Source organism: Gopherus evgoodei, chromosome 4 (assembly GCF_007399415.2).
Source record: "Gopherus evgoodei ecotype Sinaloan lineage chromosome 4, rGopEvg1_v1.p, whole genome shotgun sequence".
NCBI classification, from domain to species: domain Eukaryota; kingdom Metazoa; phylum Chordata; order Testudines; family Testudinidae; genus Gopherus; species Gopherus evgoodei.
Window position 1 is genome coordinate 108,054,104 of NC_044325.1, and position 25,910 is coordinate 108,080,013.

Consider the following 25,910-nt stretch of genomic DNA (forward strand, 5'->3'; position numbering starts at 1 on the left):
AGAGTGCCAGTTTTTGTGGGTCAGTTCCTGATCTACAGAGTGGGGATTAGCCCCCTGACAGCCCCAGAGAGCCAGGGCTGGTCGGGTACATTTCCCAGGTGCTGCCCAAGGGGCACTGACCTGTGGGTGGCTGCACAGTGCCTGCAGCCTGGTCACTGTACTAGATAGTCACAGCAGCCACCTGCTGGCTCCGAGCCCCACCCGGGGAGCTGCCTTATTGGGGTGCGTGTCCGAGGGAGGAAAATGAAGGGGAACCGCTCAGCCCTGTCACTGCCTTGACCCGGGCCAGTGAATCCCCCAGCCTACCTCAGAGCATGGGGTGGGGAGTGGGCTCTGCCAGGTATAGCTGCCGGTTGCTCCTGTGTCTGTGTGGCAGGCTCCAGCCCAGTAAAGGCAGGATCATGGGTCCCATAAGGCGGAGCGGGGAGGTGAGGGAGAAGAAAGATCAGGCCAACTTTGGCTGCCCCTGGGCAAAGGGCATATAGGGGCAGGGAGGGGGGAAGAACTGGATGGGGCGCTCTCTCCTGGCTTGTAGCAGCAACTTTGGCATTGCTAGGTGCTTGGGGGATCACCTGTCATGCTCCCACAAGAGTCTTCTTTGTGGGCTAACCAAGAGAGCCCCGGGCATGAGGCAGGGCCTAAAAGCTTACTCTCTTCCCCTTGTGCAGGAGTCTGAGATACTGGGTGTGACTAGTTGGATCACACAAACCCCCCTGGGAGCTGCCATCTGATGTGCCAAGACTACCTCTGCTTCTGTTTGCCCTGCCAGCTCAGGACTCCAGCACCCTGTCTTGCTGAGCCAGACACTCCCATCTGCTCCAGCAAAAACCCAGGGTCTGAATTACCTGCCCCAAAGCTGCAGGTTTACCTGAAAACAGCTCCCAGAAGTGTGCTTGTCTTTAGCACTCAGATGCCCAACTCCCAATGGGGTCTAAACCCAAATAAATCCGTTTTACCCTGTATAAAGCTTATGCAGGGTAAACTCATAAATTGTTCGCTTTCTATAGCACTGATAGATATGCATGGTTGTTTGCTCCCCCAGGTATTAATACATACTTTGAGTTAATAAGTAAAAAGTGACTTTATTAAATACAGAAAGTAGAATTTAAGTGGTTCCAAGTAGTAACAGACAGAACAAAGTAAGTCACCAAGTAAAGTAAAATAAAATAAAATGCGCAAATCTATGTCTAATCAAACTGAGTACAGATAATCTCACCCTCAGATATGCTTCAGTAAGTTTTTTCATCAGACTTGACACTTTCCAGACCTGGGCACAATTCTTTTCCCTGGTACAGCTCTTGTTCCAGCTCAGGTGGTAGCTAAGGGATTCTTCATGATGGCTCTTCTCTCCTTGTTCTCTTTCACCCCTTTATATATCTTTTGCATAAGGCAGGAATCCTTTTGTCCTTCTCTGAGTTCCCACCCACTCCTTCTCAATGGAAAGACACCAGGTTAAAGATGGATTCCAGTTCAAGTGACATGATCACATGACATTGCAAGACCTCATTACCCACTTGCCAGCACATGTATACAGGAAGACTTACAGGTAAAACACAGCCATTTGCAGGCAATGGTCCTAGTTAATGGGAGTCCTCAAGATTCCAAACCACCATTAATGGCCCACACTTAACATAATTACAATAGGCCCTCAGAGTTATATTTCTAGTTTCCGATACAAGAGTGGTACATTTATACAGATAGGATGATTACACTCAGTAAATATAAGCTGTATAACGATACCTTACAAGAGACCTTTTGCATGAAGCATATCTCAGTTACATTATATTCACTTATTATTACATTTTATAAAAACATATAGACTGCACAAAGTCACACTGGGTAACTGATTTTTTTCTGGTTATTGCATTTGCAAACAGCAAGAGGCTGGGGAAAACGTTTTAGCTCTTACCAACAGCAAAGCTTTCTGCGGGCTCTTTACATAGCTCGGTTGCCACCCGCTCTGGGCTTTCTACTTGGAGTTGGAGTAAGCAGGCATGGAAGGGTACAGGATGGGTTTTGAAGCTGGCAGAAGCAATGTCTTTGGCGCAGTTTTGTAATTAGTCAATGGAGAGGACTCATTAGACAAAACAACATCAAAGACCCAGTTCTAGGGAAGTTTCCCTAGCTAAATTGAGAAGCACTGCAGAAGGGCAGCCAGAACAGGCAAAAGGAGGAATGGGAGCCCAAAGTACAGGTCATCCTGATTGGATCTTTTCTAGGATGAGGTACAGGTGAACAAAGTACCTGACAAATAGAAATACTGTCTAAACACAGTGACAGCTACCCCCACCGGTGCCTGCACAAATTAGTCTTACACATACAATTTAGTCTTCACTTAAAACAGTAAGACAGAAACTAAACTATACTTAGTGCCAAGACTATGGGGGGAAAATTGCGATGCCACCTAAGGAAATAATGCCACATGTAGGAGAGGTCCTGCTGGGTAAGACAACTTGCATTACATTTGAGAGACAAGGTGGGTGAAGAAATAACTTTTATTAGACCAACTTCTGTTGGTGAGAGAGAGAGGCTGGGAAAGGTACTCCCAGCCAAGATGAAAGGTGGAACAGATTGTTTAGCATAAGTAGTTAGCACATATTATAAGGGACCATTCAAGGTAGTGTGGCCCCTTAACACCTCTGCAGTCATAGGACAAAGAAGGAGTTAGTGGGTTACAGATTGTTGTAATAAGCCATAAATCCAATGTCTCTGTTCAGTCCATGACTTTTAGGATCTAGCAGAGTAATGAATGTAAGCTTCCACGGTTGTCTTTTGAAAGTGCTGTGTAAGTTTCCTTTGGGGATAGGTCAGTCTTCTCAAATGAACTCGCACAGGAAAATGATGAGTGTTTGTCTTTTATCACCTGTGGGTGAACACTTTTTACAAAATCATCACTCTGTATTATTGTATGTGAGCGCAGTATCTCTGAGAGTGGGGAGGCCATCACATTATTTTGCCAGGTGACAGATTACCACCCAGTACAGTGTCAGGTGCGCCAGATGAGAGGCTTTTAAGAACTCAGGCTGCAATTAAAACCCAGGTCCCTCAACTTGATATAGCAACAAATCTGTACCACAGTAAGCCAGGTGACATTTACACCTGAACCTGAGGACCATGCATTAGAGTTCACTGTTGAAGTTATCCATTGCAACAGAACTATTCGTGCCTATCCCCTCATTTTAAAAAGTTAATATTTAATGGTCTGCTCTTTGTGCAAGACACTCTTGGGTCTCTCTGTTTATGGACTTCACATTATATGGGAGTGGCAAATGCCTAGAGCAGAAATTGATGCTGTTTGCACCAGCATTAATTCTCATGGGGATATTTGTGGGATGATGTATTCCTATGAAGAGAGGATATTTAAAAGTATTAAAGTTAAACTTGTTTTAAAATTGGCAGCACGAGATAACTTGCACTCAAGTGTTAACAGAATTGGCCGAGGACCTCTTGGAGCCATCTGTATGTGTTGATTTTTAATCAAATTTGGACTAGTGGGCAAGTTCCAGAAGACTAGGGGCGGGAAAAAGCTAATGTTATGCCAGTGTTTAAAATGGGCACATGGGATGACCTAGGTAACTATAGGGCAGTTAGCCTGACATTGATCTAAGGCAAACATCAGTCAGGAAAGGCTGAATGGGGCACAATCAATAAAGAATTTAAGGATGGTACCATAATTAATGCCAGTTAACATACCTGTGTGGAAAATTGGTCTTGTCAAGCAAACAATGTTATTTTTTTGATATTACAAATTTGGTTGTGTGACGAAATGGGGGATTGTCTTGTTTCTTCCTTGTTTTCCAATGGTTTGCATGCAGAGGGAGTGGGACTTAGTGTCCCTGGGTGTTACTGGTTTAATGAGGTGAGGGGAGAGGGAGTTTGTTGTTACAGAGGACTGGAGAGGGAACTTGGGACCCCAGACGATGGCCTGGAGGATGGACACTCCAGCGACTGGTGACCTGACGACTCGGAGACCCAGGAGTGCAGCTGGTTCTGGCCAGTGGGAGGACAATGGTATGTAAAGAGAGGACCGCGGTGACCTAACCAGCTCGTTCCAGCCAGACCAGTCAGAGGACAGAAGAGAGGAGAGGAGGCCCAGGCAACCCAGTTTATGACCTTGTTTACCTGGAGAGAAGACAATGAACAGAGGCGGGGCTTGGGGGAGGTGATATCAGATGCCCAGCTGGGAAGCAGGTGGGTCTCTGGGCTGGTGAGAGAGAGCAGGCAGAGCCCACCTGGGTGCAAGGGAGACTAGGATGTGCTATGTTGAGGGAGGCCAGGCCTGAGGCCTTGAGAATTTCCTGCGCTGTGTTCAATGCTCAGTAAACCCTCCTGTATTACGTTGGCTGAGAGGCACTCTGGTCTAGAGAACAGGGTTGCATCATCCCCTTCGGGGGGTGGAAGCCCCAGGGGTCCAGAGCAAGTGGACTCCCTGAGGGGGCCCATGGCAAGGAACAGGTGTGCTAAGGCTCCGAGAGGTGCGGCTCCAGGAGATGGAGGGGCCTAACCCCGAGAGAGAGTGGACCCCCAAGAAGGGCTGTCTCACTGAAAGGGGCACCCCCCACAGACCTCACGGGGCCAAGAGGGGGCATGATCTGTGAGTCCGTGACAGGTTGAGTAAAGATTATGGTTGATACAATATACTCTGACTTCTGTAAGGCATTTGACTTAGTCTCACATGACATTCTGATAGAAGAAGTGGGAACTATACAAAAAATCAATGTAGCCCATATTTAATGGATTAAAAACTGGTTAACTGATAGATCACTAAGAGTAACTGTAAATAGAGAATCATCATCCTATCGGGGTGTTTCTAGTGGGGTCCTGCAAGGATCTGTTGTTGGCCCAATCCTGGTCAGTATCTTTATCAATGACATAAAAATATAAAATCATTGCAGGTAAAATTGGCAAATGACACAATGAAGAGAACAGGTCAGCTTCAGAACCGCTGAATAAACTATGCTCATTTGAACAACATTCCTTTTCAGCCAACCAAATGCAAGGTCACGCGTCTAGGATGAATGGTCATACTTACAAGATGGGAGACCCTATCCTGGAACGCAGTGACACAGAAGAGGATTTACACTGAAAAGTGTAATTATAGAAAACCAAATGAACATGAGCTGCCAGTGTGATGCTGCAGCTAAGACAGTGAATGTGATCCATGCACAGATAAGCAAGAGAATATCAAGTAGGAGTAGGGAGGTGGTATTACCTCTGTATACAGCACTGGGGAATCTGTTACTGGCATACTGCATCCATTTCTGGTGTCTCCAGCTTAAAAAAAAAGATATTGACAAATTCTTGTAGCTCAGAAAAGAGCTACATGAATTATCTGAGTTAAGGAAAAATACGCCTTATACTGACAGTCTTAAACTCTCAATCTATTTAATTTATGCAAGAGAAAGTAAACAAAGGACCTGAATGGACGACAAGTATCTACCAGTGCAAAATAGGGGTAAAATGCTGTTATTCTTGTTTGGCAGAGACTTCTGGAAATAGATGGATTTTAATCTAGGACAAAAAGGCGTAATATAATCCCATGGTTGGAAGTTGAAGCTCAACAGATTCAGACTGGAAATTCTTGTAATGTCTTTAATCTACCTAAAGACACAATGGGCTCAGTTTGCCATTGCCCTGCACCTTGTATATTTAATTTCACTGGTGCAGAGGGTGCTAGACACTAACAAACAAGAATAATAGCATTTTACAGTTACTTCGAACTGGTATAAATGACTAAACACAAAATTCCCAGCAACAGTCAATAGAGTCCAGTCTCTTTCCTTTATTAGCCTCAGACCCTTTGTTTCCTACTTCCTAAGCATCACTCGTAGTAGCTATCAACTTTATCATCTATTTGATATAATTCTTACATTGTCCTCTGATTATATCTATCATTGGCAAATACCATACCATTTCTAATAGCTTTCTTAATTCTTAATTTGTTTTTTTTTATAGGTAAAACACATTTTTGTCCAAACCTCTTGTGGGTTTTTCAAATGTTTTTAATTCAAAATATTCTGAGTACGGAAAACCCCTCCTCCACCAATGAACCCTTCATGATTATGTCATCATCCTGGAACCAACAGAGCTAGATATCTTTGGGACAGAAATCCACGGCTTTGCAGGTTTTCGAAATGTTACTGGTATTGTTCTTAATTCAAAAAAATGCTGAATATGGAAAACCCCTCTCTCTAACCTCAAAGGTGCGGATTTCTATCCCAAAAATATTTAGTTGTGTTAGTTCTAGGATGATGGCGTAATCAGGAAGGGTTCATTGGTGGAGGAGACAGAGCTGGATACGAATGGATTTTTCTACTTGGCTGATATTCTGCTAACACCCACTGCTCTGGATTATGGCAGACACATTGGTTTCATGGTGAAACACAGGATTCTGACAAAGCCCATAACACAAACAAACAAACAAAAAATGTATCTAAAACTCCCAGGTATATATAACAATTCTGCTGTCACTTTTAATTTTAGGGTAAAGTACAAAGGTGTAAGTTTGCTACAGTGAGTAGGAAGTCATCTTTGGTATGGCCTGGCAGACAGGGGAGGCTCTAGCTTTTTTGCTGCCTCAAGCATGGCAGTCAGGCAGCCTTCAGCAGCGCGCCTGCAGGAGGTCCACTGGTCCCGCAACTTCGGCGTACCCGCCACCGAATTGCCACCGAATCCGCGGGACCGGCAGACCTCCCGCAGGCGCGCCGCCAAAGGCTGCCTGATTGCCGCCCTCGGGGCTGGTGCCTGAAACCGCTGCTGGCAGAGTTGCTACTATTGATGTCCCTATTTTATATTTTCTGGCCTGGGCAAATTGAGATTATACATGGATTTATGAGAACCCAATAAATGAAGACTGCCAAGGAGATATCCTGACTCAGTGATCAAATTGTGCCTTGACTATGCCCCCTTCCTGGGGAGCACTAGCTCCCTTTGGGGTAGCACAAATCCCACCTCCTCCACTGGTGGACTTTCTGCCCTGGCCTCCTCTATCCTCATCTGTAAAAGGGGTATAATCATGTTTCCCCTCTTTTGTAAAGAGCTTTAATATCTGTAAATGTAAAGCACTATACAAGTCCAGAAATATATATAAATATAAAATCATATTTATTATTATTAGCCACAGCCCAACACTAGATTTTTTCTGGAGGTCTTGTTTTCTGCCTCTGACAGACAGCGGGTTTTGTTTTCGTCAAGACAGATTTGGGTTTGGGCTAATAATGGAGGTGTTTGAGGAGCAAGGGCTTTAATCATAGTCCTCGCATTCTCTTAGCCACAGACTCCTCTCTTTGCCTTACCCCTGTGAATATACACAGGAGTAATTTGGTGGCAGTGCAGAATCAGTCCCCTGCACTCCCTGTTCAGTTCAGCATGTTTAATCTGTGCAATACTTTGCACTTGCTCTGTGCAAAATAAAGCCTAGCGGCTCAAGACACATAAAAAGTGTGTGTACGCTATTTCTTATTAGTTACTTTGCTTAATAATCATACTGATTAGTTTCCAGAAATGTTTACTTCACTGTCAGAAACACTTTCTCACCCATTTAGCTAAGCTTCCTGATGTTTCTGCTTAATGTTAATCAGGCTGTCTGTTTTGAAGTTTCCATATTGGAGTTTGCACCTAAAGATATAAAATCTGTGTGGTATAAAACCTGGGCCAAGTTACTTGAAGAAAACCGTGTCATAAAAACTCACATTGGTGAAAATGGTTTATGTTTTTCTACAACTAAAATAAAATTTACTCCAAATGCAGCTGACAGAGGGAGAAGGATCAGATGTGAGGTTACTAATCCAACAACTCACTCCCGTATAGAGAGAGCCTTTGAATTGAAACTCAGAGGTGAGCAGAATGGCTTAATTCCTAAAATCAGATTCTACTTCCCTTTCTCGTGTTGAGTAGTACCTTGCCCTGTGACTATTCCCATTGATTTCAACAGCGCTGCATGTGGAGTAAGGTACTAGTTAATATGAGGGAAGGTATCAGAATCTGGCACTAAGTATATTTGAATCTATATATCTGTATGAAGGTAGATTTTACTGCCTTGGGAAGTTCAGTTCCAAACCCTAGTCCACCTTTTGCTCTCAGTGCTATGCCCTGAATTATCCATGTTCACTTTCTTATAGTACAGATCCCAAAGCTTGGCCGAGAAAAAGACTTGTCACTTTCTATTTTTAATCACTAAAATTGAGAGGTGACATCCCAAAATATTCCTGCTAAAAACTGGCTTGTTTAAAAGGTTTCAGAAGATAAATGAAACAGCAAGTTATTTATATGCTGCAGTCAGATGTCCTCTGTGAGTGAATATGAAATCACAGAGCTGTACTGACTAACAGGGAAGGAGAACATATTGATAAGGATGCCATGGAGTTGGACAAATTTTACATTGTGTGCTTTCCCATTGATATGTTAATTACCCCATTACAAATGTATGCTTGATATTATAGGTAACATGGTATTTGCTTTCCCCTTTAAAGATTTAAAGATTTCTCAACTAGCTGTGAATGAATACCTACTCTGACGGTAAATCAGAACCACACAAAGCCATCAACAAGTGAGTATTATACCTAAAACTGAGATGAAACTGCAAAGCCCCATCTCATAACAATGGCCCTATTCACCCCCTTTTCCTCTTCAGACACAGGGATGGAAAGCCTACTGGGAGAAGTGAGAGAAGGCAATCATTCCCTCCTCCATGCCCTTGAAGGTCTATCTGTGGGATCAGGGATTCATTTGCTTGGAAGGGGCATGGCTGGAGAGGTTGTGCCTTGTTACGCTATCAAATCTATGTATTGAGAACTGACACAAAAATTAACACTGATCAGTAATACTTTGCATCAGCCCTCTTCACACTTTGGAAACCCCTTGAAGGTAGCAGTGGGGGATTTTGGGGTCCATGGCAGGCAAGGCAGCTGGAGAGGCCCATGGGGACCAGAGAAGGAACGTGACCACACCAGGCTTCTTCATGGATGGACCCAGACTCCGGCACATCCATGAGATATGGGATTTGGGGACCTACACCTCTGTTTATTTATGTAAGCTTAACAGGCAATAGTCACATGTGAACAGAAAAATTATGACTTATGTAAAAATGACAACTTGAGCAGCAAAACATATCCTAACATAAAGCAAATATGAAGGTCCCTGCTTCTGAGGCCTTATCATTATGTAGGCTTATTTGTAATCCTGTTTCATGACAACTGTATCCTTTTTAGGCCCCAATCAAATGGTTCTCAACCTATAGCCCAATCAGCACACAGCTGCAGCCCATGTAACATCCTCAGGGCCATACAGATAGTATTGGATGCAGCTCACAATGGTAAATAGGTTGAGAATCACTGCCCTAGCCCTTCTAGTCAAGAGACAGCTAAGACAGAGTGCAGTACTAGGAACTCAAAGGCTGGTGAGGATGTGACATTTCACTGTTTTATATAGGAATACAGATCTACATCTACATTTCCTGGTTTAAGGGGAAATATCTCACCGACGAAGGAATAGAAAATGCTGAGTCTGAGGTGGTTTTATTTTCTCTGTGACGTTTAAAGCTAAAGAACAAAATAAAGAATGCAAGGTCAGATGTGAGGCTGATACTGAAGATGGACCACTAGAAGAAACATACATTTTAAAACTTGGATAATCTCCATACAGTGAAGAAGGTGGACATCAAACAGCAACTCTATCCCTGACTTTCTAGGGTTCAATGAACAGTTACTCTGTTCCTTTTAAACTTCTAACCAGAATGACAGTTATAATGAGACAGCATACACGTGCCATGGATGGGAGAACTGGTTCAGATATAATTAAAAATGATCTGAACCTCTGCCCAAAATCCAGACCCAGAAAGAGAGGAAGTTGGGAAAGAAATTTGATACACTGGTGGAGGGTGGCAGCAGAAATCTCAAGTTCATATCTCAGCTGGGATCCAGGAATGTACCATTTGTTGGACCTCCATGGTCCTCATCCTGACAGATGTCTCAAATAAAGCTGGTTGGAATTCCTCTCTCTCCCTCCCTGCCCCCCTTTGCTGGAAAATGTTGACCAAAAAAACTTCTATCTTGTTTTTGTCAAAAAGCTAAAATATTTGGCCAAAATCCAGAATTGAAATACTTTGGGATTTGGCCAAATATTTCAGTTCTGAAATGCTGCTAGAGTGCTTTATGGGAGCTGCAGTTTGGGTGCTTCATGCCCCCATTCTCCTCTATAGGCAAGGCTCACTGGTTGGACTACACAGGGGAAGGGAGGCAGTGCACCATCGTACTCTCATGGCAGCAGCGTATAATGCGAATTGAAGTATGGCTGGAGAATCTGACCCAGAATGAAAAATGGGAACACAGAGCACCTGAGCTACAACTCCCAAGTGCCATCAAGATGGCATTTCAGAATATAAGTATTTTGGTTTTTTGCTATTATATTTCAGTTTTCAGATGTTCTTTTGACAATATATTTATAAATAAATAAAACCTAAGTTTCTGCACAGAAAGCAGACACTTTTTGTGAAAAATGTTTTGCAAACGCAGTTGTCCATTTAAAAAAGAGTTTCAACACAAACTCTTTGACTAGCCCTAGTCCTGACTGACCAAGAAGAGCACACCAGCTAATACCACTATCTGCATTAGGTTCAGCTGCATCCAGATTGATGGCTGGAGTTACTATTATCCTTCCCAGTCACCCTGTTGTGTCATTTTTCCTTATTTTGTCTCTTTCCTTTCTCTTTTTTTGCCTTAGAATCATAGAAGATCAGGGTTGGAAGGATCTTAGTAGGGCCTTGGCTACACTCTCACTTTACAGCGCTGCAACTGGGGTGTGAAAAAACACCCCCCCGAGCGCTGCAAGATACAGCGCTGTAAAGCATCAGTGTAATCAGGGCAGCAACGCTGGGAGCGCGGCTCCCAGTGCTGCACGCTACACCCGTAAGGGATGTGGTTTACATGCAGCGCTGGGAGAACTCTCTCCCAGCGCTGCCGCTCTGACTACACTCACACTTCAAAACGCTGCCGCGGCAGCGCTTTGAAATTCCAAATGTAGCCATACCCTAGGTTATCTAGTCCAACCCTCTGCTCAAAGCAGGGCCAACACCAACTAAATCATCCCAGACAGGGCTTTGTCAAGCCTGACCTTAAAAACCTCTCAGGAAGGCGATTCCACCACTTCCTTAGGTAACCCATTCCAGTGCTTCACCACTCTCCTAGTGAAAAAGTTTCTCCTAATATCCAACCTAAACCTCCCCCAAAAGTTTAGCTTAGGTACATAAGGCATTTGATTTTGCAACACTGCTGCAATAAGAAAAGGCAAAGTAAAATCAACACCTTAACACATGCAGAAAAGTTTGCCAGGTCACAATAAGATTGTGTTGTGCCTGTAACTTCCTAGCAGCTAATTTGCAAGTGGGAAAGACAGAAATTGCAGCTTTTGTTTGTGTCTTCTTCCTTCCTCAGATGTGACTTGTTTTGTCTGAAAAGGAACAGCCCTCAGCAGTTCAGGGATATTTATAATGGATTCTTTCCCCCCCCCACCCTTTTTTTTTTTTTTTTTTTAGAAATTTAATATAAACTAAATAGATTAGCAAGAGATTTCTTTTTTATTGTTGTTGTGTTTGTACAGTGCCTACCACAATGGGGTCCTGGTCCATGTCTGAGGGTCCTAGCAACACAAATAATATAAAAGACACTGTACAGCAAACATAAAGAAATAAGGGAGGTTGTTAAAATGGAAGTGTTACTTTTTAAGTTTCAAATGCTTTAACATGTGCAATTAATAAGCTATTAAAATGTATTTATTAGCTGGATGTTGCAATGGGAGTTTGTCTGCAGTAGCAGATGCAAACCCAGAACCACAATTAATTGTTTAATGCTGAATAAGTGAAGAAGGGTTTTGAAACAATGCTGTCTCTCCTGGGCCCAAAACACCTTTCTTGTCCATACAACACATCATCCAACACTCTCACTAAAAAACATATACAAATGTCATTCGTAGACCAAGAAATAGCCCAGCTGCAATAAAACAGAGGGTTGGAAAATAACATTGCAAATAAGCTGAATTTCACAAAAGGAATTTAATTAGCAATTTTTAAAGCAGTTTGTATTTTTTAAAAAGAGCATTTTCTTTTGTTACCACACTATAATATTTCTAGGTTCAATTTTTCCTCATGCTGCATATTTGTTATTTTTACTGAAAGTGTTTCTGAGCAAGGACTTTGTGCACCACTAAATGTTTTACAGTGAGAAGATAAATATTGAAGTCAATGTGTTAATGCTTTGGAAACTTGGAAATACATTTACTTTCTCTTCAGCATTCACTTAGATTGCAGTCTGGATAATAACAGTGAGGGTCTTTAAATGTCTAAAATATGTAAATACGTAACAGTATTGTTACAGAGCTCTTACCTCCTCCTCTGGTGATGGAGCTCTTGCCTCAGTTTCCATTTTCTGTAGCAGTGGTTTAGCCCTCAAACCAAAACTAAGCTTCACCCTTCTGAGGTAGCAAAGTTCCAATAACAAACAGCCAGCCTGGTCACAAAAATCCAGCAAAACAAGTCACCTCCCTGTACTTGAACCCTGACCCCCAATAGGAAGCAAATGCTAACCCTAGGCTTTCCACAAGCCCTGCCTCAGTACACAAGTCACCTTCTTCATCTCAAAGGCACTTGCTAAATAAAGTCCCTCCAGTCCTCAAACAAAAATAAAACCCACCAGCCCTATTCTCCTCTCTTTTGGCACATACTTTCTCTAACACACCTTTAGTCGCTGCCCAAGCTCCTTCTAGAGAAACCCACGAGACGAGCCTGCTGTTTCTAAGTCTTTTACTGCTCTGAGGGAAGGCTCCTTTCTTGGAACTCCAGGCACTTCTTCCCAGAATGCCTTGCTACAGCCGACAATTCCCATGGTCCTCTCTAGAAAGCCTTGGTTCTGGGCTGATTTGGGATTAGCACTCCGCTGGGCCTGGAGCAAACAATGTTATAAGCATAAGTAGCATTTCTTATGTTTTAGAATGGGTTATTTCAGACATTTTAACAAGTGTACAAATCACTGTCATAGGCTTTTTATTTAAGGATATATTAATCACATTTTTGTATGTGATGGGATATTACCATGTGGGTGATTGCCTCTGTAAAGGGCATTGGGGCCAGTCCTGCCTGTGCCATAATCAGTTGCCTCCCAACCTGAGAAGATGGGGTGGGGACTAATGAGGCCAGGTGAGAGCTTGATGAACACCGGGATGTCAAATGGTATGTTTACCCTGCACGTTATAGGTACCTGGACACTGTGAAAAAAGACTCATGACAGCAAGTCTGAGAGCTGGGGCCAACTGATTTGGGCTCATAGGGCTTGTGCTATGGGGCTAAAAATAGCAGTGAAGATGTTTGGGCTCTAGCTGGAGACTGGGCTCTGGCAGAGGGGGCAGCATTTGTTCCATGGGGGCTCCGTGCAAAGTTCAATTCCGGGGCCCCTACCTCTTGTTGAGCAAAATGGTGTCCTCCATGCAGTGTGACCTCACGCATACAATGCATGGGAGATCACACTGTGCAGCTGTGCTCAACAAAATGGCATCCTCTGCACAGGCAGGACAGGTTTGGGCTCCACTATAGCTGTATTTGTCACCATGGACAAGTAACTGAGTCACCATGTCAGGCAGTCCCCTGAAGTTACATGGGATGCAGGTGTCTAATACAGTCACTGGAGAGGGTCTTGGAGCCCAATTGCAGCCTGAGTCTGACAATCAACATGGCTAATTTTAGCCCTGTAGCACAAGCCCCAGAGCTTATCAGTTGACCTGGGCTCAGAGACTCGCTGCTGAGGGTTTATTTTTACAATGTAAACATATCCTAAGCCTGGGCTCTGACTCAGGTTTAAGCCCAAGATCCCCTTTCTGTCCACACACAAATCGGTCTGGTTTGGGTCAGCAAGCACTCTGGATCCCAGTCCTGCTAAGGGGTAGGTCAGAGGCCGAGTCCCATTGTGACTTGGGTCTAAGCCCTGTCATTTTGCAATATGGACACAGTTCAAGCTACGGAACCAAACCAGTCTGCATAGTGCAGTATGGACACATTAGCATGGCAATGAGACTTGAGTCCAGAAATTGTCAATCCAGGTTTACAATGCAGAGTGAATCCTCAAGTTTGGGCTTCAAAACACCAGGGCCACAAGCCTGGATCCCATTGACATGGATTTACAATGTAGTGTAGACATAGCCTATAAGGGCTGAGAGAACTATATGTATGTCTATCCTCAGGGGCAGCTCTATGTATTTTGCTGCCCCAAGCACCGCAGGCAGGTAGCTTTCAGCGGGACAACTGCGGGAGGTCCGCTGGTATCGCGGATTCGGTGGCATGCCTGCGGGAGGTCCACCGGTCCCATGCCTTCGGCGTCCCCGCTGCAGAATTGCCACCGAAGCCACGGGACCGGCGGACCTCCCGCAGGCATGCTGCCAAAGGCAGCCTGACTGCTGCCCTCACGGCGACTAGCAGGCTGCCTCCGGCGGCTTGTTGCCCCAGGTACGCGCTTGGCATGCTGGTGCCTGGAGCTGCCCCTGCTATGTTGCACCCTGCGGCAGTGAGTCTGAGAGCCTAAGTCTACAGACTCAAGCTTGCACCACAGTGCTAAAAATAGCTATGTAGACATTCCCGCTCAGACTCTGAAACTCACCCCTCTCTCCCTGAGTTTCAAAGCTGGAGGGAGAATATCTACACAGCTATTTTTAGTGCCATAACAGGAGCCTGAGTCTGTAGACTCAGGATGTGAGAGAGATTCACTGCTGTAGGGTTTTTTTGTTTGTTTGTTTGTTTTGCAGTGTAGATAGATGTACCCTCAGAGAGAGGAACTACAAGAAGCAGTCAGGCTCTTATGGAAAGTCCTGAAGTAGGATCTGCAGGAAGTAGGGAACTCCAGCAACTGGTACACTGTCAGAGGGACTGACTCCAAGGAAGACAGCCTGGAACTCAGTGCTCTAACAAAGCAGAGAAAAACTTAAAGATAGCCCAGAAGGAGCTGAGAAATTGGGCTGAGGACATCCCTGGGAGGGTGGGTGGTGGTGGAAGAACCTTTTGTTTGTTTGGACATTTAGTTGACTTCTTACCCCAGAAGAGGTTAAATTTAAGTTTCTTGTCCAGAAGGCTAAGCTAGTTTGCCTATGCCAACCCATGAGGTGAAGGCAGAGGGGTCCCACCTTTGGAGGAAACTGAGGTAAGGAGCATATGGAGTGCCATATTTGACCAAAAAGGAGTGCAGTGGGGTAGCTATGAGCCTCATTACACCACCCAAGACATGTTGTTTCTGAGGATTTTCTTAAGATGAAAGAAAATTCTATCTTAACTTGTGTTTACAAATCCAGCCATGTCTATCAGACTTATTAACAGTGAAAAAGAAACAAAATTCAAATGGAATGGTTTTTTTGTGGCTGAGTGGACTATCAGTATTTTGCAAAGGTTTTTAAATAGTACCTCTTTCTTTCAATTTTTGAGGGTGAGACCAAAGCAGCAATTGTGGCACCTCTAAAATGAAGTTATGGTAAAATAAATATCATAATCAATTAATAATTCAGTTATTGAGCAAATGAATAAACTGAAATCATAAACTCAGTAAATGTTTTGTATGTTGGATCTACCACATCAAGTTTTGGAGCTTTCCTCATGATACGGGATTTTTTATAGGTGCAGAAGAGCCTCTTTTTAAAAGGTTTTTCTCCCTTGGCAAGGTGATTCATGGTTATTTGTGGAAGGAGGATAGGAAAGGAGGGGAATTCTCTTCTTTTTCAGTTTTCCATGACTAAGGTTTTCTTTTCAGTTTCAAGTTGCTTCAATGCTTTCCCCATTAATGTTAATGGTCCCCCCTTCTCTTTTCTGGATTGCACAATGCTAAGTACTTGTGGCTAGTCTTGTCTGGTTGGGGAGGTGGCCCCTGTCTGTCTGATTGTTTCACCTCCCTACAGTGAAGTGTAGCTGAATGTTGCAGCACAAATTATGAGCATGGGTTTATATACACAAATATATAAACTCATAACCAAAGTTTGTATACATATCTCACAATAACCAACAGGTTCAGCATGTTACAAATTTTCATAAGAGACTTTGCTTGACAAGTTTTAACAGCAATATTGTATACAACTAGTTAATTCAATTGCACATTCTTTGGGAATCAGACCCTCAGATCTCCCTTTGGAGTGTCTAGACCCTAAGTGTCACAAATGGATTTTTCCAATTGCAAAATCCAGATTTGCTATAAAGTCCATGGCAGCTCCCATTCCACCAGCATTGCCAGGGTGTGCATACATCCTATAAGAAAACAAAAGGCTTTTTCAGCTTTAACAGAAATGGTACTCACAATACTGTTGCCAGCCACTCTAGGGATTCTCCTTGGCTCTGCAGTTATGTCACAGTCACAGTGTACAGCTCATCTGAGGTCTCTTCTGGATGCTACAGGAGCATTCCAGTTCTGGCCAGCCCATCAATGCTCTCTTACACACTCCAAAAGGAGCTTTTTCCTCTCTCTCAGTTTGAAAGGAACTCTCTCCTCTCTTCTCCCCCCTTCAAACAGGTAGGCAGGGTCTGGTTGTAGAAACTCCAGCACAGAGCCCTATGTCCCCATTCTGCCGCTTCATGTACCTTGGATGCCTTCCTGCAGATGCAGTTTCTGTACACACTTTCTTACCGGTGTCTTTTATTATAGCAGCAACATAATGCAGTCACCACACTCACTTAGCTGAAACATAGTCAATAACACACCCTTCATGGGCTACTGGAATTGTGACTACAACTCTGAGCTTTAGGACTATTATAATTTATCTGAGGAAACAGGCAGAAACTGCGGGGAAAAAATTGGAACACATCTTATTTCTACAGGAGAGGTGGGGAAAGAGATTTCCAGGGGGAAGTGGCCTCTCATGCCTCCTCTTAGCTACAGGGCTGCTGTTTCTGTCTTCCTCCAGCAGTGTAGGGGTGCACTAAGGGACAAGTATTATATACAGTACATTTTTAAATAATTGCAATGCATCTTGGCTTTAGTAAACATTGGTTTCGCACAATAATCTATTTACAAACCATTGCCATGTAAATATCAGGGACAAATGATAATCACCACAACAGTGAGCTTTGTTTAGAGAAACCTTATACTGGAATATAATAATCAGAATTCTCCCCCAACTGGGTTTGCAACTACCATTCTCCTCACACTACCCAGGACATGTTGTTCTGGTAATCTCACCAAATGGAGTTGAAATTTCTGATTTACAGTATTTCTCAAACCAGTGAGTCTATGGAATGTTAATATTCAAGAATAATGGACAGATGTGCTGGGTTTTTTTTGCAGGTGAGTGTATTTAGAGTATTGAATAAATGGTAACTAAATACCTATTTGTCATATGTCTAATTTGCTGGGTATGTAACTGGTGCATTATTTTTCCATAACAACCTCCCACATTTTTAAGCCATTTCTCTAGTTTTGGACTATTTTTCGTCTCCCAGAGAGAGGCTATCAGTAGCCTAGCAGCTACAAGTTTCCTTCATTTCTCTCTGGGTGACCCTTTCTGTCAGGTTTCACACTTTTCTAGGGGTGGGGGGTGGAAGCTGGTTGGTCATGGCTTTTAAAAAGAAATATTTCCCAGCCTTTAGTGTTTGGGTGAGGGACACACAAACGCAAAGTCAGACGATGCCTGGTGTTTCCTTGTACAAAGTACAAGCCATGCTGCCTGTCAGCTCCTACCCCGTCCCCAGGCTACAGGCACCGCGCCTTCTTGGGGCTAAGGATACCAGAGAGAGAAAGTAAAAGCGAAACAACGTCCCCTTGCCAGCCAGACTGACACAGAGCTCAGATCCGGGGCAGACCGAGCAGAGCGACCACCGCCCCCTGGCTGGATCGGCCGCGGGCCATGGCGTGGGTAGGGGCCTCCGCTGGGCAGCGGTGCCTGCCGCTCCTGGCTCTCGGCGGCCTGCTCCAGCTGGCAGGTGAACAAGGCTCAGCGGGGGGCGGCCGGGAGGGAGATCCGCGGGCCACGGCAATAAGAGTTGCTCGCGGCCCCGGTACAGAATCGGGCCAAGCTGCGGGTGCCCCTGGGCAAGGGGGTATGGGGGGGGGCAGAGTCACTGGCGTCCTGAGCCTGGAGAGGTAGCAGGAGCCGCGGGACTGTGCGGGGCGCTGGTCCCACCCGCGCACACCCTGGAGCGGGGTGGGATGGGGAGGGTTTGAGGGGCTCCGCACTCTCGTTGCAGGGGTCAGTTTGCCTGGCACAGCTGGTGTCTGGTTTAATTCTGTACCTGTTCCGATTCCCTGGCTGGGCCCGGCCTCCCCAGAGCTCCCCCGCCTCTGTTTGCCAATCCGATCTAGCCTCTTCCTGGGGCTCAAGGGTTACCCTGCGCCTGGCTGTTTGTTTAAACCGGACGTTTAATTTAACTCACAAAGGGCCATTCGTTTAAAATGTCACAACTGCAGGCTGAGCCCGGTGGGGAGGTGGCGCTAGTGAGTCAGTGACAATCCCCACTCTGACTGGTACCAGGGTGCTTCTTTACACTGTTTATTAATTATTGTTATGCTCTCATGACAAGAGTTTGAGCGGTAGGTCTAACCTAATTAGCTCTCAAGCCACTACCAGCCTATATTCCCCTTGTATTTTCAAGGAGGTAGCTGCTGCTGTGCGTCCTGTTCTATACCCTAGAGTTGTGTAGGTTGCTGTGTGCTATTAGTCAGTTGTGGTTAACCACACAGTTGGCTACATGGTGAGCAAAGTGATTTCCCTCTAGGGTGACCAAATGTCTGGTTTCATAGGGACAGTCCTGATTTTTGGGTCTTTTTCTTTTATAGACTCCTATTAACCTCTGCCCCCCTGCCAATTTTTCCACAATTGCTGTCTGGTCACCTTATTTGCCTCTATCGGTAATTTGTACAATCAGCTGTTCTTAAATTAGTTAAAAACACCTGGGGACTTATTTATATGAACGGCACTATGTAAATACAAGATCAGTCTTTAAATGCAAAATTGACCTTATTCAAAGAGTACAGCTCATATAAATGAGTCCCAGGGTTCTTTAACTAATTTTAGCACAGCTCATTATATATAAATAAAAAAAATAAGTTGGTTGGACTGGAGTCTGGGACAAGCTATTGCCACTTAAGCTGTATACCTCTAGGCTGGTACTCTTTTTAAATAGGCAAGAGCACATGAAGGATTGCAATATCAACACACTCATGCTGGTCTGTTGCTGGGTTGACTGTTCAAGATGGAAACACTCAGTTCAGATAAACAAACAAAAAAAACAACAACCAAAGAAAGAATCTGTCTACTTCCCTTCTAGTAGATTCAGGTTTTTTGACTAAGACTTACCCTCCATGCCAGTGCATAGCACCATATTGGCTCACATCACTATAGAAAGAAAGAATCATTAGGGAGGCTTGGTCTATGCTACAGCTTACTTCAGTATAACATCTGTTGCGCCGGGGCGTGAATAATTCACACCCCATAGTGACGAAAGTTACACCGGCCTAAGTGCCAGTGTGGACAGTGCTATGTCAGCAGGAGAGCTTCTTTCACTGACATAGCTACTTCTTCTCACAGAGATGGAGTGATTATGCCAATGGAAATGCTCTCTTCCATTGTCATAGAGCATCTTCACCAGCCACACTACAGCGGTGCAACGGCATTGGTGCAGCTGTTCCACTGTAGTGCCGTGCTTCTAGTGTCAACTAGCCCTGAATGATAAATTGCTGCATCTCTTCAGGAAATACTAGTTTTAGGGGCATTTTCCTGTTATCTCAGAATCAGTCAGAGGTGAAAGTAAGCCGGTCCGATCTGGTATGGCGTACCGGTAAGAGCTGGTACACAGCCATCTGTACTGGCAGGGGGCAGCTTCCCCGGGGCACAGCAATTTAAAAGGGCATGGGGCACCCAGGAGCAGCCATAGCCCCTAGCCCTTTAAATCGCTGCCCTGGGGCTCCCAGCCGCTGCTACTGCTACCATGGGGCTCCAGCGGTGATTTAAAGGGCCTGGGGCTCCCAGCAACTGCTACCCTTTAAATCAGTGCCGGAGCTTTGGGCCAGCGCTGGTTGTGGTTGGGAGCCCCAGGCCCTTTAAATCACCGCTGGGCTGTGCTGAAGGGCTGGCTGGGGTAGTCTGGCCCCATCCCCATCATTTCTGATTGAGCTGCCCCCACACCTTGTTCAGGACCCTGGCCACCCTGTGTACCAGTAAGTCTCTTAAGTTACTTTCACCTTTGGAATCAGTTATCCTCCCCCCTAACTCAAAGCTGAAGTTGGTTTCTTGTTCAAGGCTCTCAATTCTTTATTCAAAGGCTAATTAAAAAAAATCAACGTAAGTTTACATTTTTAGAAATTTCACCAAAATAAAGGATATATAGAATGAAACAAAGAAAAGTTTTGTAGCAATATAGACCCAAGCAAGACCCCAAACCTACATAGTATAATTGCTTCTTAATGAATAAGTAACTGAAATTTCAGGAAGTATAAATGACAAAATACTTGGGTTGCTAGACCATGCTGAAGCCTGTGCCAGAAACCCAAGTACAAGCTCTTCAGGGACTCTGGGTATGTACTGTTGTTGCTAGCCCATGCGGAAAGCCATGCCAACATGTCTACACTTCACTGTTATTCGTATTAGCTATATTAAAGTTACCACAGGTATGCTTACATGTGCTACAATCACATTTTTCATTTGCAGTGCAGACATACTCTGCATAACCACTAAAAATAGGCTTGTAAAAGGATGCCAGCTATTCCTGTTGGACCAGATCCTTGGGGCATGGATGGGGTAATCCCTCACTGCCATATAACTGGGATTTATCCCACAACAGTTGCCTTAGTGCAGGAACATCTCACCCCTTCTTCACAGGTGCAAGTAGGGGAATTGTTTGGGAAGGGAAGAGGAGCTCACATAAATCGACTTTTTGCCTCTCTAATGAGCTCCCAAATATCCTGGCCCCTCTCCATTACTTAGGCTGCAGTATTGCACAGCTACCTGCTGTGGTATGGAGGATGGGACCAAGATCCCTATATTGTAAAATATTTTTCTTTTTCTTTTGTTTTGTAATATCCTTCTACTTCTCCACCTCTTCACCTCTTCTGGTTGCCAGCTCCCTTTCAGTGCAGTCAGCTGAAAGACCTGCATTGGGGAGAACATTCCTTTTAAAGTTCCTTTGGAGGCAGTGGGAAGAAACCAACACATTATCACACACATCATGGCGCTATAAATATGCATTGCCTTGCTGATATCCTACTTCCACCACTACCAGCAGGGTGCAGGAATCATTCTGCCTCTGGGTAGGGGTGCGGATGAATTAATTGGCCACCCATTAGGGAGGAGTTTCCCCCTCCACATCTGCTGAAGTTGCCTCCATAACTGTATGGTGCAGTTGGGCTGCATAGGTATGGCATGCATCACTCACGAAAGCTCATGCTCCAATACGTCTGGTAGTCTATAAGGTCTTTGCTGCTTTTATAGGTATGGTGGGTTCCCCACTGCTTCAGGATTCTGCTTTAATTAAATTCTCGAAACTATTACCAGACCTCCAATGATCAGTGCAGGTCCTGTCAATGCAATGAGTACAGTAAGAAAGTGACACAACCTCCACTCTATTCTCTGGTAACCTTCCTCAGGCTCAGCACATGCCATCTCTTGTCATCTCTTCACTCTCTGTAGTGTCATACAAGGATTCCCGAAGGTCCTGGTATGTGAGCAGTTAAACTGCCTGAGCTCAAGAAGTTGAAAATCAACAACAGTGAACCAAATGTGAATGCACAAGACTTAGGTGGAGGTCACCAATTTGAGAGGCTGATGTCGCAGTTCTCTGTATTATTTGGTGATGCTGCATTACATCATCCTGTGTGTAAAGAATGCAGCAAATAGAGACAAGAACAGAAATGTACTTGAATGGAAACAGGGTCCCCAAGCAGGCCCATAGGCAGCCAAGCAAAAAATGTGTATATGGAGACATCCTTTCTATTACTGTTGTCATTTAGATTTGCCCAAGATTGAGATTATTATGGAGATCCTGGAGTTCTTCCCTGGCTATTTTGAAACAGGCTGTGGAATTCTGAGATGTTTCCAAAGATAGATTCTTGCATGAAATCTATCTGTATTTATCATTCATCTGTCTCCTCAAAGGGAAGGGAGAATTTTTTATTTCAGAAGGTGGAGAAAGCTCCAAGGGAGAGGCTGTTCTATATTTGATTTTGACAAATAGGGAGGAACTGGTTGAGAATTTGAAATTGGAAGGCAGCTTGGCTGAAAGTGATCATGAAATGATGAGTTCATGATTCCAAGGAATGGTAGGAGGGAAAACAGCAGAAAAAAGATAATGGATTTCCAGAAGACAGACTTTGGCAAACTCTGGGAGTTGGTAGGTAGGATCCCATGGGAAACAAGTCTAAGGGAAAAATAGTTTGAAAAATTGCCAACTGTCTCAAATCGACGTTATTTAGGGTGCATGAGTAAACTATCCCACTGCATAGGAAAGATAGGAAATATGGCAAGAGACCACCCTGGCTTAACCAGGACAACTTAATTAGCCTCAAAAAAATAAAAAAGGATTCCTAAAAAAAGTGAAAACTAGGTCAAATTACATAGGATGAATAAAAAATAAAACAAAACACACAACACAAGCATGTAGGGATAAAATTAGAAAGACCAGGGCACCAAATTAGATTAAACTAGGTGGAGACATAAAGGGTAACAAGAAAACATTCTACAAATACGTTAGAAGCAAGAGGAAGATCAGGCATAGGGTAACCTATTATTAATGAGTGGGAAAGACAACAACAAAAAATGTGGAAATGCTAAATGCTTTTTTTGTTTCTGTTTTCACCAGAAAGGTTAGTAGCAATTGGTCATCTAACATAGTGAATGCCAGTGAAAATGAGGTATGATCTGAGGCTAAAATAGGGAAAGAACAAGTTAAAAAATACTTAGACAAGTTACATGTTTTCAGGTCAGCAAGGCCTGATGAAATACATACTAGAATACTCAAGGAGCTGCCTGAGGAGATATCAGAGACATTAGTGATTATCTTTGAACACTTATGGAAGATGGGAGAAATTCCAGAGAGCTAAAAGAGGGCAAATATAATGACAATCTATAAAAATAGGAATAAGGACACCCTGGGGAATTACAGATCAGTCATCTTAACTTCAGTACCCAGCAAGATAATGGAAATACCTAGAAGATAACTAAATAACAGTTAATATGGATTTGGCAAGAACAAATCATATCAAACCAATCTAATAGTTTTTTTTGACAGGGTAACAAGCCTTGCGGATGGTGGAAAGTGGTCGATGTGATATATCTTGACTTTAGTAAGGCTTTTGATAACTGTCTCACAAGACCTTCTGATAAACAAACTAGGGAAATATAGCCTAGATGGAGCTATTATAAGGTGGGTGCATAAGTGGCAGGAAGACCATTCCTAGAGAATAGTTGTCAAGGTTCTCCATCATGCTGGAAGGACATACTGAGTGGGGTCCTGAAGGGATCAGTTCTTGGTCCAGCTCTGTTCAATATCTTCATCAATGATTTAGATAATGACATAAAGAGTACACTTGTTAAGTTTGTGGACAATATCAAGCTCAGAGGGGTTGCAAGTGCTTTGGAGGACAGGATTAAAATTCAAAATGATCTGGACAAAGTTGAAAAATGGTCTGAAGTAAATAGGATGAAATTCAATAAGGACAAATGCAAAGTACTCCTAGGGTGACCAGATGTCCCAATTTTATAGGGACAGTCCTGATTTTTGAGTCTTTTTCTTATATAGGCTCCTGTTACCCCTCACCCCCATCCTGATTTTTCACATTTGCTGTCTGGTCACCCTAAGTACTCCATTTAGGAAGGAACTATCAGTTGCACACACACAAAACGGGAAATGTCTACCTAGGAAGGAGTACTGCCAAAGGGATCTGGGAGTCATAATGGATCACAAGTTAACTGTGAGTCAACAGTGTAACACTGTTGCAAAAAAGAAAAGCAAACATCATTCTGGGATGTGTTAGCAGGAGTGTTGTAAGCAAGATACAAGAAGTAATTCTTCTGCTCTACTCTGTGCTGATTAGGCCTCAACTGGAGTATTGAGTCCAGTTTTGGGAGCCAAATTTCAGGAAAAATGTGGACATATTGGAGAAAGTCCAGAGGAGAGCAACAAAAATGATTATAGGCCTAAAAAATATGACCTATGAAGAAAGATTGAAAAAGATTATCAGAGGGCTAGCCGTGTTAGTCTGGATCTGTAAAAGCAGCAAAGAGTTCTGTAGCACCTTATAGATTATCATACATATTGGAGCATGAGCTTTCATGGGTGAATACCCACTTTGTTGGATGCACCACTTGCATCTGACGAAGCGGGTATTCACCCACAAAAGCTCATGCTCCAATACATCTGTTAGTCTATAAGGTGACACAGAACTCTTTGCTTTTGGAAAAACTTGAGTTTTTGTAGTCTGGAGAAGATAAGACTGAGGGGGGTGTCATAAACAGATAGTAAAGGGTTAACAAGTCCAGTAAACCTGGCTAACACCTGGCCAGAGGACCAATCAGGAGACAAGATACTTTCAAATCTCAGTGGAGGGAAGTCTTTGTTTTGTGCTTCTTTCTTTGTTCTCTGTTCTCTCAGGGATCTCAGAGGGACCAGACAGGTATACAGACTCTCCAATCTTCTGTTCAATTTAGTAAGTACCAGTTAGAAAGGCGGTTTAGTCTTTTTTTTTGTTTGTTTTCTTTATTTGCAAATGTGTATTTTGCTGGAAGGATTGTATCTCTGTTGCAATTTGTATTTGTGCTGGGAGGAGGATTCTCCCTGGTGTCTATAAGCTGAAAGACCCTGTAACATTTTCCATCTTAATTTTACAGAGACAATTTTTACTTTTTCTTTCTTTTATTAAAAGCTTTTCTTTTAAAAAAACTGATTGATTTTTCCCCCTTGTTAAGACTCAAGGGAATTGAGTCTAAACTCACCAGGGAGTGGTTGGGCGAAAGGAGGGGGGGGAAGGCGAATTTCCCTTTGTTTTAGATTCATGGAGCTTGAATCTGTCTATCTCTCCAGGATAGCCCAGGGAGGGAAAGCCTGGGAGAGGACACGGTGGGGGAAGGGTTTATTTTCCCTTGTGTTAAGATTCAAGGAATTTGGATCTTGTTTCACCAGTGAGTTGGTGAAGCCTCTCCAGATGACCCAGGGAGGGAAAGTCTAAGAGGGAGAAAGGGGGGAGGGGGGGATAGTCAATTCCTCCTTGTTTTAAGATCCAGGGGGTCTGGGTCTTGGGGTCCCCTGGGAAGGTTTTGGAGGGACCAGAGTGTACCAGGCACTGCAATTCCTGGTTGGTGGCAGCACTACAAGATCTAAGCTGGTAATTAAGCTTAGAGGAATTCATGCTGGTACCCCATCTTTTGGACGCTAAGGTTCAGAGTGGGGGTGCATACCATGACAGGGGGCATGATAAGTTTTCAAGTATATAAAAGGTGGTTACAAGGATGAGGATGAAAAATTGTTCTCCTTAACCTCAAGGATAGGATAAGAAGCAATGGGCTTAAATTGAGGTAAGGGAAGTTTAGGTTGGACATTGTGGAAAGCTTCCTGTCATGGTAGTTAAGCACAGTAACAAATTGCTGAAGGAGGTTGAGGAATGTCCATTTTTGGAGGTCAAGAACAGATCAGACCAGTGGTTCTTAACCTATTTACCATTGTGGGCCACATATGCAGCTCTCTATGTGTTATATGGGCCGCATCCACACAATATATAAACTACCTGTATGACTCTGAGGATGTCACATGGGCCACAGCTGTGTGCTGATTGGGCCGCAAGTGGCTTGTGGGCTGCGGGTTCAGAACTACTGGATTAGACAAATTTAGTTATTACTTATTCCTTCCTTAAGTGCAGGGGACTGAACTACTGTGGTCCCTTCCTAGTCTTACACTTCTATAATTCTATGACAAGGAA

The 25,910-nt window shown here is 43.8% G+C and overlaps 1 protein-coding gene and 2 long non-coding RNA genes across 6 annotated transcripts in view; 2 read left to right on the forward strand and 1 right to left on the reverse strand.

Moving 5' to 3' along the window:
- Positions 1–3,891: 3,891 nt before the first annotated feature.
- LOC115650470 lies at positions 3,892–10,715 on the forward strand. 2 transcript variants are annotated; one of them, XR_004000100.1, is made up of 5 exons: positions 3,892–4,011; positions 4,986–5,091; positions 7,750–7,836; positions 8,472–8,548; positions 9,430–10,715. It is a non-coding gene; the product is annotated as an uncharacterized LOC115650470 (long non-coding RNA). The 2 variants fall into 2 exon arrangements; XR_004000101.1 differs by lacking the exon at positions 4,986–5,091.
- A 5,311-nt stretch (positions 10,716–16,026) lies between these two features.
- Positions 16,027–22,168, reverse strand: LOC115650471. Its single transcript, XR_004000102.1, has 2 exons — positions 18,239–22,168; positions 16,027–16,261 (listed from the first exon to the last, which is right to left on the reverse strand). It is a non-coding gene; the product is annotated as an uncharacterized LOC115650471 (long non-coding RNA).
- The window catches only part of LOC115650466, a 31,781-nt gene continuing 23,145 nt past the window's right edge, over positions 17,275–25,910 (forward strand). For 2 of the 3 annotated variants that reach the window (XM_030560486.1, XM_030560488.1), the window contains exon 1: positions 17,275–17,929. In XM_030560486.1, the coding sequence (XP_030416346.1) occupies positions 17,854–17,929 (76 nt within the window). In that variant the 5' untranslated portion in view covers positions 17,275–17,853. Of the gene's footprint in view, positions 17,930–24,589; positions 24,645–25,910 lie in introns of all 3 variants that reach the window. The other variant, XM_030560487.1, reaches the window with a different exon arrangement.